The sequence below is a fragment of the Notolabrus celidotus genome, chromosome 19, assembly GCF_009762535.1.
Source record: "Notolabrus celidotus isolate fNotCel1 chromosome 19, fNotCel1.pri, whole genome shotgun sequence".
NCBI lineage: Eukaryota > Metazoa > Chordata > Actinopteri > Labriformes > Labridae > Notolabrus > Notolabrus celidotus.
The window spans coordinates 25,851,896-25,864,795 of NC_048290.1; the positions used below are offsets into that span (position 1 = coordinate 25,851,896).

Consider the following 12,900-nt stretch of genomic DNA (forward strand, 5'->3'; position numbering starts at 1 on the left):
ACATCATCTGTCAGGGCATCCTTTTTCAGAACCTATTCTGGTTCATGGTTCAGAGGATTTGCTGTGTATCAACAGTAAACTAAAAACATTATGGACTGTTTTCATGACATTAAAGCAGGTGCTCTTGACTGTTTTAGGCAAGTGATCAATAAAATAATTCTGTAATCTACACACATAATGATTAGAGTGTTTGCTGCATGAAAAAAGAAGAAGAGATTTAACTCTCTTACATTGAAATCGAATGAACAGCCAGGTTATGTGTATTCTAATTACAACATCAGGTCCTGTTAGATAACCTGCTTAAGTTTTAAACAAGATGCATCTAGTGACTTCCTCTGGTTCAATTGAATTATTAGTGTGCATGTACACACTGACTGACTCACTGTCATTTGTTCCCTTTGTTTTCTGTAGCATCATCGCCTCACATTCATTCTTTGTCACTGCCTCTTTTCTTTTCAGTTGACCTGTGTATGCTATGTCCTACATCTCTCCTCCACTCCTCCTCTTTCTCTCTATTGCCTATTGATTATGCATGCCTCTTCTCCCCTGTCAGTCTCAGTCTGATCTCTGTATTTCTCTCCCTCAGTATAACTCATGTATCTACTTCCCTCTGCTCTTGTCCCATTCAGCCCCTCTCTTCTCCACGTCCTTGTTGTGTTCCTGGCTTTCCCTCCTACTCACATGCATATATCTGACATCTCTGCTGTGGTCTGATCCTCTGTGTTTTTTAATCCAGCCCTGCCCCTGCTGCTGCCGCTGCGTCTGCAACACACACACACACACACACACACACACACACACACACACACACACACACACACACACACACACACACACACACACACACACACACACACACACACACACACACACACACACACACACAAATAGAGCCCTGCACTGACAGATTTAATCACTTAGATGACATGCATCTCTCTCTCTCTCCGCCTCTCTCTCGCCCTTCATCTCCATCTCTGACTCTAATGTCATTCAATGAAAGCACCGAGCAACAAAAATAAATCTTATTTTTCTGATTTCCATGGCATGACATCAAGCTGCTGGCATGCACACAATATTTCAAAACAGCGCTGCAGAAATTAGAAAGAGGAATGTAAATATCTGAAGTGTGCTGGCCTCGCTTTTGTGCATGTGCGAGTGTTAGTGTCTGTGTGTGTGTGTGTGTGTGTGTGTTTGTGCGTGTGCGTGTGTGACCATGCGTATTTATGTCTGCAAGTGGGCACGTGTTTGTGTGCTCCCTGCAGGATTAATAATTCAGATGGGTCTGCAGCTGGAGAGGATACAGCACAAACTTGGCTCGAATAATTGGCGGCAGCATCAGAGAGCAGCAAACATGAGAGGGAGATGGGTGTGAGGATTTATTAAAGAGAAAGGTCAGGAGAAAGGAGGATTTTTTTCCCCCCAGCACATTGGCATCATGTTAAAGCCTATGTTGTGAATCCAGCATATCACAGGCCTCGGATAAGCTCCCTAAGAGGTTACATAAACCCCCAAGAGACCACAGATCACAGTGATCTGCATTGGAAACCAACTCTTATTTCCAGTCACGTGCACACATGCATATACAGACCAAAAGTAACAAAACATGGAAAAGAACCAAAGAAAAGAGTAATTTCCCCTCTTTTATTTACCAGTGCAACAAAGAGCTGCCGCATGTGTTGTTTTGCAGGCTGAAAATGACGCATCAGATGTCACATCAGAGATATGACACCTGTTTCAGGACCGGACAGCTCAATGTTTTGTTTATTTTTTAGTGTGCTTGTGAAACGAAAAAAACAAACAGAAGTGTCATGCAGTCTGTTTCTTTATATCTACATTGCACACACACCTCCACACTGGCTTGTTGCTAAACCTTGGTTTGTCAGCAAGGACATCAGAAAATCTGCTTGTTTGTTCTTCCACTTCAGTTTCTACCTTCAGTCTTATAAAACCTCATCTCAGCATCAGCCAGCTGACTCACTGACTCAGCAGAAGATTTTTTATCTTTTTACTGTTCCACGAAAAAGGTCGATGATGAAATAAAGTGTATCTTTAGGTGTTCTCAGAGAATAGGAAGCTGAGGTTTTTTGTGGAGTGTGCATGTAAGAATGCAACTCAGTCTGCATGCATTTATACTTATGAGGGGTGATAATAATCATTCTATAAACCCACTTATTATAACAAATTATTAAAAAAAGAGTTTTGACTTCAGCTTAGTCTTAAATAGTTCTTGTCTACCTGCAGGTCACGTTTTTGGCTTTCTGACGGTTCTTGTGTCCCTAGTTGGATTATCCTCCCATGCCAAACCCTGCAGTAACTCTCCATATCGTCACCCAATTAAAATCATGGCCTAAGTCATTATTTTGAGTTTTTGGGAAAACACAAAACCCTTACCAAATGCAGAGCATATAATATTTATCAATCATTTCAATCAAAAAGGCCTTGACAGTGGATGACTGTTGACATACAAAGAACGTTGTGTGTCAATTATGTAACATGAAAGAATAAAGTGACGTAGGCCAATTTTTTAACATTCTAGTGTGACTTAGGCGACTTTAAACCTAGCTTAAACTGCCCTTTCATTCCATAGTGCAAACTCAAAACTGAATTGACCCTGAGTTGAATTAAACAAATGTCAGGTCAATCAAATTGGTCAGGAGGCAGTCCCTTTCCTCACTTCTCCAGGTCTTCTGTGCTGGGTTTTTATTGAACTTAACTCATTTCCAACATCCAGTTTTGACAACTTTTTGAAACCTGACTATTAACTGTCCTTCAATTCCATAAAGCAAACTCAAAACGTAAATAAATCTAACCTAAATTGAACAAATGTCAGGTGGATAGTAAACCTTATCACGACCAGTAGAAACTGATTCAAGAATCATGTTTAGAGCTTCTTCTGCACTATAGATTCTGTTGCTTCTTGAAGCAGCTGCCATCATGAAAGCTTGTTAAATTGCCCAAGTCAGACATTTTATCCTAAAGAATCAAAAATGTTGAATTGGGACAAGAATAAAATGGACTAACTCACCCTCTTGATATACGCCATTGTCCTTTAGGGCATAAAGAGCAGAATCCTTTCAACTAAGGGTTAAGACGATTTTACCAGAGGTGACCAGAATCGTCAAGAGATGATTTAGGCCAAAAACTCATTTTTGTCATAAAATGACATAGGCCATTATTTTAATAAGGTGACGATTATATTAATATTATGTAAGCTTCTTCACCTCTTCTCAACTTCCTCTCACACTCAAACATAATAACAGTAAAGTTCTTGCACTTCTTTGTTCTTGACATTCAATCGCCATTAAATTACAATAATCAAATCACTGGAAATCTCATCCCAGAGTCTCTCCAGCATTCCTCATTCAGAAAGGCTGGAAGTGCACACTCGGTGAACGAGTGAAGCAGACAGCACTTCTTATTGCAGGAAAGACCTGCTTGTATTTGATATGTAGGCGTGCACTGCCATCAGTAAACATACCGTGCGCCTTGGAGCCATGCTCTTTGTTCAGAGGACACACAAGCCGACAGTGAATAGTGTGTTCTCAATATGCAGTTTCATTGTATGTGCTAAAGGCAGGGCTGTCTCCATGGAGTGCCATGTTTTACAGATGGTTTGGTTTGCTGTCTCCATGTTGCTCCCTCTCTCTCAGACATACAGTCATATAATCGAACTGGACTCTGTTTTGTTCCCTCTTTTTGTGTTTGTGTGTTTATCTTTCACATGATGTAAGAGCTGTTGCTAGCAGCTGTTTGAGTGCATCAACATAACCAATATCCTGTCACAGTTTACCTTGGTGATGAAGTTAGTTACTAAATGCAAAGCTAACTCAGAGTTTTTTCATATTTTTTACTGGCACAGTAGCGAGGATTTAGAATGACACAATGAACCACGTTTTCAATATTAAATCAATATCGCTTTTAAAAAATAGAAAACTTTAAATATATGCAGAGAGTTGCGCTGTTGTCCCAGCAGTTTAAGCGTGTGCCACACATACAGAGGCTATAGTCCTTGTCGCAGCGGTTCGACTCCCTGCCCCGACCATTTGCTGCATGTCCTCCCCTACTCTCTGCTCTGCACGTTTCCTGTCTCTCTGCAGTTGTCCCATCAAATAAAGGCAGAAGTGACCAAAAATGTATAACTGAAAAATATACATCTACACATATGCAGAAAGACTTGAAGGATGTATATTTGAGGTTGATCAGTTGAATAGATTCAGCATACATTTCTGTGATTTTTACAAAAGTAATGTTTCAGTCAGAGGGCATGTAATGTTAGTGACTATCGGGGCAAGCCAAATCTAAATATTTTTAAAATGTATTTAAAGTTAACAATTTAAAAGCTAATAACATACATATTTTTCGGTCTACACTAAAAACTAAAGGTGACAGGGCCTTTGCTGTCAGAGCCCCCCGACTGTGGAACAGCCTGCCAGAGGAAATCAGACTTGCAGAGTCAGTCCCTCAATTTATTTCACTATTCAAGACACTCTTTTATCATAAAGATTTTATTTTGTGAATTTATTCTAATCTTTAATATTTTACCTCTCATTTGCTTTTATTGTGTTTTTATTGTTCTTGTGAAGCACTTTGTTACTTGTATTGAAAAGTGCTATACAAATAAAGGTATTATTATTATTATTATTATTATTATTATTATTATTATTATTATTATTATTATATTATTATTATTATTATTATTATATTTTTGTCTTACATCCCCCGGCTGTACTTTTGCAGCTGTGCTTTCTTTTTTTCTTTTTTTTTAAGTTATATGTTTTGGCCTTTTTGCCTATATTGTATAGGACAGCTGAGGAGAGACATGAAACGTGGGGAGTAGAGAGTGGGGGAGAACATGCAGGAGATGGTCGACCGGCCGGGAATCGAGCCGGCGACCCCTGCGATGAGGACTGTAGCCTCTGTATGTGGGGCGCTTAGACCGCTAGGCCACCAGCGCCCCTCAGCTGTGCTTTTTTAATGAAATATTTAAAATAAGAAGAAAAAAAAAGGAAGGAACAAGTTTATGTGCAAATGACTGACAGTAGTTGTGTCTGTTCTAATAAAGGACTTTTGAGAATATTTTGTAACAATGAAAATAATACATTCTGTGAAATTCTTAGGTGTGCTAGTACTGTCTTGAATATCCTGCTCCCAGAGCTTATGCCACATTTAAAGCCGATACAGGTATTGGCATTGACTTCATGAAGTTGTACAAATAATTCCTTTATTCTGAGGTTCATTGCATAGTTGGATACTTTCTTATCTCTTTGTGTTTTATTGTTTGAAACACAGGACGAGAGTGAAACTTTTTACAGAAGGTTCATATATTGACTCAAAGGTTTGCAGTCAGCTGTGACTAAGTTATCATAACAGTGGGAGGATGACTCAGTGCCACGATTACAAGACACACACACTTACCTACTTTAGTTTTTATTGTCTGAAATACATTTGAAGTCCCTCATTCTAAAAACAGATGGACTAATAAAGTAAGTTGACTTGTTTTGGTGAGTCCTGCAGTCTCTCTGTCTGACTGTCACTCCTCTCTAAATACAGCACTTATTAGATTTGCCACTAGAGGGCAGCAGGACACGCCGAGTATCATTTTGATCACTGATGTCAGCATAAAAGTTGTAGGTAAAGTGATGAGGCTTGAGAAATTGGTTGTGTATTTTGGGGGGCTGGTAGGAAGGGTGTGTGTGTGTGTCTGTGTGTGTTTGTACACAGAAAAATGTGAATGGTTTTTAAGTGGTAAAAAAGCACAGCACAAATATGTGTGACTCTCTGTCCCCGTTGAGCTGTTTACTGTTTGTTTGTTGTACCCAGCAGCCCCCTGGGTGCCTCTCAAGAGGTTCTGGGTCATTATCAAGCTGGTGACAAAACTCTCTTACACAGGGAGGTGTGTGTGTGCTCAGTTAGTGTGTGACAAACCACACACATGAACACAATCACTACTTTCTTAAGAGGGGAAATAAAAGATTTGGCCTCTGTGGGGTCCTGAGGGTTTCCCTTTAAATAATGACACATCTTTTAACCCTCATCCTGCAGGTTTTAAGACACTACAAATACCTCCAATAAAAAGGCTCATCTTTGTTTGGAGTCTCCTCTTGAATTCAAATGTGTGTCACGACATGCACGCAGTGAGCCCACTGACACAGTTGGAGCTCGCAGCCACCTGCAAAGTACAGATGGTGCGTCCCGCCTCCGCAGACACCTGCTATGGAGTGCACTAAATGGCCATTAGTGGAGGGGGGTAAGGAACAACAAAGCAGGCAGGGAAAGTACTGGCATGTCATATCATACACATTAGCTCAGCCAGATGGCCAGCCTTCTGGGGTGAGAGTGACACTGTAATCATTCATGTAATGTAGGAGGATGTAAGAAGAAGAAAGAGAAGAAAGAAGAAACATACTTTATTAATCCCCATGTGGGAAATTCAATTTTGTAATGTAACGCGTGATAGAACTTTTTTTTTCATTTACTGGCATTGTTCCTGGGGTTTTTTTGTGTTGATCACAAACAGCTATAGTTTGATATTGATCAATAGCAGGGGAACTTTATAGAGGGGAAATAGCACTTTGATCACCTCCATCAGCACTGAGCTAAAGGATCTACTGTGAAACCAAAGCTCAGTGAAGCTGAGGTTTGTCAGATTTCTCCTTCCCCTCCCCATGTTGCCTCCTCCTCCCCTGGCCACACACACACACACACACACACACACACACACACACACACACACACACACACACACACACACACACACACACACACACACACACACACACACACACACACACACACACACACACAGTATCGTCCCTGGTCACCCTGGAGACCTCGGCAGCACTGCAGGAATGCGGCTCACTGTCTGGCCATAGGGGCTGTTAACAACCATTTAGTATTGTCTCCTATTTTTATCGGTCCACAAACAAACAACACACAAGGACACACTCCCTGTCCATCACTTCAGAGGTGAGAGAGTGGCAGAGAAACACATGTGGAGGTTGGGAACAGGACTGTTGATACGTCTAAAACATATGCCATGAAAGTGGACAAACTTCATAATTGAGAAAGCCTGACATCAGGCTTGTGGAGCAGAAATAGACGAAATGGAGAAAATATGAGCTGAGGAGTCAATCTGCAAACTAACTGATGGTGGATCTCTGCATCGCAAGATGTCTTGCCCGTTTCCTCTAGTGTGGCACTTTACCCCCTCATTCTTTAAACAGAATATTTCTATTATCCTAACTTAGGTAGAACTTTTTGACGTTAAGGTCATCAAGGGATCATTAAGACCGCCTCTAAAGGAAGTTCATCCTCTGTTTGGAGCTTCAGATGTTATACATTTTATGCTGAGACAATGAAAATGAGTTTTAACACTCATCTTAAAATCTGGGATCTTTCTTCTTTTCTGTTCTTTAGGAAAAGTGTCTAACTACCCTAACCTGGATGATGAGATCGATTACCTCCACAGCATCATTGAGAAACAGGTAGTCTCTGAGGTCAAATCCCAAAAACAGCAGAACAGACATCCTGGTAAGAACCCTGCAAACACTCCCATCCTTGAAATGTGATTACATAACAAACACATAAAGACATGTGGGATTTAGCTTGAGTCTGAGGACTGTTCCTCTTGTATAGAAACATTTTTAACATGTGCAGCATTTCATTTTCTCTTAACATGTCCCCAAATAATCTCTATCAGATATGGATTATAAATCAGATGTTTGGTTTTCTTGTGTCTTTCTTCAGCTACAGCGGCGTCCCAGACAGACGCTCAGAAAAGCAAAACAGATGCCTCCAAACAGAAACAGAAAAACCAGGGTCAGCTCTCACACGAAAATCATACCACCACTGCAGCCCCCCCACCTGCAGTCTCTGCCCTCGAAACACCGACCACCCAGCCCGGGGCCACTGAAGGTGACGGCCGAGCTGGTCCGTTAGTCGAACACACATCAAAGAACAGCAACGGCGTTTTAATCAGTGAGTGTGACTTTTTCTGCAGAAGTTTCACTAAAGATGATCAGAACAACTCCATTTTGCAAATAAAGTATGCTACATTTAAGTTTAGCTCACATTCCTTAACATGCTTTGTGTCCCTCTTTCTTTTTGCATTGACCTGCAGTCTTGATCTCGCTGTTCGTGGCAGTGGGCGCTATCGGAATGATTATTGCAACCGTCTGTTTAGTCAAGTAAGTACGAGGACATTCATTTCTATGATAAACCTGATGAATTAAGTTATTGTGATTAAGAAGAGTATTCTGTGGAATTCTCTAAACAAACTGAGTTTTTGGAAGTGAGTTTTATTTCTGAAATAAACTACAGTCAGTCTATTATTAATGCTTTTACACCCGTAAAACAGATCAAAGTGATACTCAGCTTTTCTCTATACTGCTGTTTATTGTTCATTTTGTATGATAACTGTTTAAAACCTGACATATGCAAACCAAAAATTCATCAACATATCAAGGAGGATCTAGCCTCGACCTCAAATCTCTTTTGTTTCAACTTTTGAATTTATTCAAAAGCTAAATCGGAAACTTCACCCTCATGGCCTCTCAGAATTTATGGCACATGCCTGGTAAGACTGTGGGTGCGGATAGCTGTCCTACTGTTACAGCAAATCGAGCGTGGGCTGTCTGATGCAGCCTTTGCAATGCCAAATGATGTACTTTCCGTGAGTACGTTTTTCTGCGTACTTACCCGTGGGGCTTACCCAGAGTTCACAGCTCGGACATGATTCTTCCAGCCCCCTTTTTTTAAATACACCCACTTCAATACCCAAACAAATGTCTGTGTGTTGAAGGTGAATTTCACAGAGCGACTGAAGTCCCATGTCGTGATCATTTTATCTTGTGCACATACGTTAATTGTGTTGTGTGCACAACTTATTAACCTCTGTGTGTGCAGCAGTGACAATGATTTGAGTCTCTTTAATTTCTATTATTTGTCATTAAATATCATAATAAGCTGGATTAACCCTTAATGTCCTTTTTACTTTTGTTACTTTGCTTTAAAACAATATGAATGCAGTGTCCTGTAATACACATACAGACACAAAGGAGATGAGCTTTTTTATTTGTATTTCATTGTGCATCTGGTTTCCAGGCAACATGGCTCCATTTAAAGCCCTCACAGTCTCTCTCTCTCTCTCTCTCTCTCTCTCTCTCTCTCTCTCTCTCTCTCTCTCTCTCTCTCTCTCTCTATCTCTCTCTCTCTCTCTCTCTCTCTCTCTCACACACACACACACACACACACACACACACACACACACACACACTGCAAAGCTGCTGTCACTAGGGTCTGTGAGGGTTCAGTGCTTCAGGGTGGACATTGGGATTGGGCTAAAGCCTACTTCCGTTTGCAGTGAGGCTGCAGGATGTTTTCATGCCAGAGGCAGAAAATAGTTGTCAGTATTTGAAAAGACTCATGAGATCCCTGATGCCCCCTACAGGTTAAAGAAAGAATCGCGCCTGGCTCAGAAAGTCGACTACCCTGCTTTTAAAGGGTCGGGACCTCCTCCTGCTGCAACCAACAGTACCTCTGTAAGAGAGCATTTCATCATACACCTGAATACAAATCTCACAGCATACTTTGTTTCCATGTTTCACTTCTTCTTCTGTATAACCACAAGTTTCTGTTTCACCCTCACTTCCTGATTGTGATCTGTCCCCAGTCGGGAGATACGACTCTGGCCCAGAGTGCTCAAATGTATCACTACCAGCATCAAAAACAGCAGATGCTCTCAGTGGGCAAGTAAGTTTCTCGTCCTCTCCCTTCTTTTCCCCGTCACCCGCCTCATATATGTCTTAAAGGAAATGTAACCACATCCTTCTGACGCTCTATCTTCTTCTTTATCTGCAGTCACAAACCTGAACAGAAAACCGTTGACACAGAGGTCACATCAGATGAGGAAGAAGTGGGAGGAGATTTCACAGTATACGAGTGCCCCGGACTTGCACCGGTGGGTAGACACACACGCACACGCACACGCACGCACACGCACACGCACACGCACAAGCACAAGCACACAAAATAATCATTCTCTTGTTATTATACAACGTATAATCTTTTTTCGTCTCTTCATTTACAGACGGGAGAAATGGAGGTGAAGAACCCTCTGTTTGATGACTCCACATTACATTACCAGGGGAATCAGAAGTGAATGATAGACACTTTAAACACACACACACACACACTCATGCAGCCACACATACGCCATTTCTCTTGAAGAAACCATTTGATCTCACACTGCATGCATAGAAATGAAGAATAGTGATGGAGGATGAAGTGATAAAAATGATTGTTTTCTTCTCATCCCTTTGACTCTCTCTGCCCCGAGTACTGTTTTCAAAAGTATAAATCTGTGTGGAATCCTCGTTGATTTATTTGTGTTGTTGATTTGAAGCATTCCTTTCTTTTATTGTACAGTCTGAGAGCCCCTGTATAGGTGTTGCGTCCTGTAAACTCATCATTGAGTTTTTCTCCTCCATCTTTGTTGTTTTCCATCATTTTCTGCAGCTATTTCCAAAGAATGTGAGAATCTCCCACACACACACACACACACACACACACACACACACACACACACATGCACTTACATACAAAAGTGGAAAACAGGTGCCCTCCCTTGTTTTTCCTTTGTCATGCACCGCTTGTGGCTGAACCACATTCTCAACAGATTCCCAGGAAATATTTCTAATCAGATGAAATGATCCCCGAACACCACACAAGGTTTAGCATTAACAATGTTAGTGCTGGTGTTGCTAATTTTTATTCCTTGTCCTATAAGCTGCTTGCAAAGATTTTAAGATTATAGATAATTAATATGTATATATATACATATATGAAATGAAATACCTGATGATGTCTTTTGCATGGTTTGACTGTACTGTATTGGAATCATGGCGCTGCTCTGATGATTATTCTGCCTCCTGTCGCTGCAGGAGTAATGAAATATTGAATGAAATATTTGAAGACAAAACTGAAATCCTGGATACATAGGCGGTGAACATCACAATATTGTACTGTCCCTCTCTTCTCCTTGTCCCTCCCTGTGTCGCTCTGAAGTTGACCCCGAGCTGCAAAATGTACATATACAAAGAGTGAAGTGTTCACTTTTTATAGACATTTGTACATGCAGACCAAGGATTGGAATTAAAACTTTTTACCACAAGTGAAAAAAATTTTGAAGAGTATATTTAATTTGTCCTCAACATGGAAGACACTCACTGATACACTATAAGTATGTACGTATGTGAATTATGGACATTTAATTTAAAGAGACTTACCAAGTGTCCAAATTCTTATCATCATCATCATCATCTATTATAAAAACACAAAGAAGGTGAGAGGAAAAATAGAAGGTGTTTTAATGTTTTGTATTAAATGGAGGCAAAATTTTTGCAACAAAATTTCCTAAACTATTTGTAAACTATGATGCAAATTGTCAGGGTTGCACACTTGAGAATTTTTAAAATGTATTTATGAGTTTATTAGAATGAGACAATACAAGTATACATTGTTGCATCTAATTTAAGTGCAGCATATACAGTGTGTACATGACTTCTCTAAATAAAAACTAACTGGTAAAGCAGACAAACAAGCCGCCATATAAATAAATAAAAAATACAGGGCTGATATCAGTTCCAATGTTGACACAGACATTGATGATTTTTGTTAATTTTTTTTCCACATATTTGTTGTTATTAATTTTCCCTCAGGGTAAGAGACCCCATAAATTTATCTGTAGAGTCATTCAGGCCTTCATTACAAAACCTTTGATGTGAAACTCACTGAACAGCTTCTATTTTAACCTCCTTTCACAAATAAAAGATTCTTATTTTGATAAACTAACACCTCCAAAAGTCTCTTCAGCTGCTTTACAAGCACAAACTCACAATTCATTTTCAGTTCTTACACAGCCCAACAAAACAACTTCTATCTCAAACACTCCTCACTTCCACGCCACTACAGAAAGTAGTCTGATTGATGTCTGACTCACAGCTGACAGAAGCACCCTTAATCAAGGCGGACGGATCAGTTACAGCCGCAAGTTAAGGGACAATCCCTACACACCTACGGAAACAGGAACTCTCTGTAACCATGGTATAGTTTCACAAAAATAATTAATAGTTTACATAAACGAACATATGGCGAAACTCACAAAAATCCCTCCACAACATGCTGACAACTCAAAATCTTCTGTAGTGACTTTTCTGTTTTGTAGGCATTGCATTACGTTCAATCTGATGTTTATGATCAGATGTTCTGTATGTAGTCTAATTGTAAAATATAAAACATGCTATAATGTATTAAATACATGCTGCTTTTAGATCCTTAATATATTGTAAAAACTTTTGATTTTCACATCTGCAACCAGAAGTATTACAATTTTTAGACAATAGTCAATACAGACTTCTTAGTTGCAGCCAAACATTGTTCATGCCACAGAAACAGTAAGATAGTAAATATTTGAGCCTGAATTTAAGCTTTAAAGCAATACACAAGATGTTAAAAATGTTCAGTTTGTCAATTTTCAAAAAATATCCCAGAGTCCAGGGTGATGGTGTGCCAGGTGAGATGGATTTTTAAATCTTAAAATAAAGAAGAGAAATTAAATAAAATGGGATGCCAAGACCTAAAAGTGAGTGTTGTCATCTTCTTCAAGGAGCAGAACAAACTTAAGGTACTGTTGTTGTTTCTTTAATCATTTATAAGAATATTCAAATTCAAATGTCCTTAAGCTGTAACAGTAAGTCAGAAGTTTAATGTCATCGAATGAAAAACTTTGCCCTCTCACACACTTTCACCTTGCAGTGTGACTGATATTTCACCGCTAATCTTCTTCAATCTGTTGACTTTCTATCTGCTGATCCAGTTTGACCCTGTTTCACCTTACCACAC

General features: G+C 39.9%; 1 protein-coding gene across 1 annotated transcript in view; it reads left to right on the plus strand.

Annotated features, from left to right (window-relative positions):
- Positions 1-11,178, plus strand: part of LOC117831675 (neural proliferation differentiation and control protein 1-like) — a 34,688-nt gene extending 23,510 nt beyond the window's left edge. Inside the window, exons 3-9 of the mRNA XM_034710473.1 lie at positions 7,417-7,530; positions 7,747-7,977; positions 8,120-8,186; positions 9,449-9,539; positions 9,671-9,750; positions 9,859-9,958; positions 10,088-11,178. Of these exons, the coding sequence (XP_034566364.1) occupies positions 7,417-7,530; positions 7,747-7,977; positions 8,120-8,186; positions 9,449-9,539; positions 9,671-9,750; positions 9,859-9,958; positions 10,088-10,159 (755 nt within the window). The 3' untranslated portion in view covers positions 10,160-11,178. The remainder of the gene's footprint in view (positions 1-7,416; positions 7,531-7,746; positions 7,978-8,119; positions 8,187-9,448; positions 9,540-9,670; positions 9,751-9,858; positions 9,959-10,087) is intronic.
- The last annotated feature ends 1,722 nt before the right edge of the window (positions 11,179-12,900 follow it).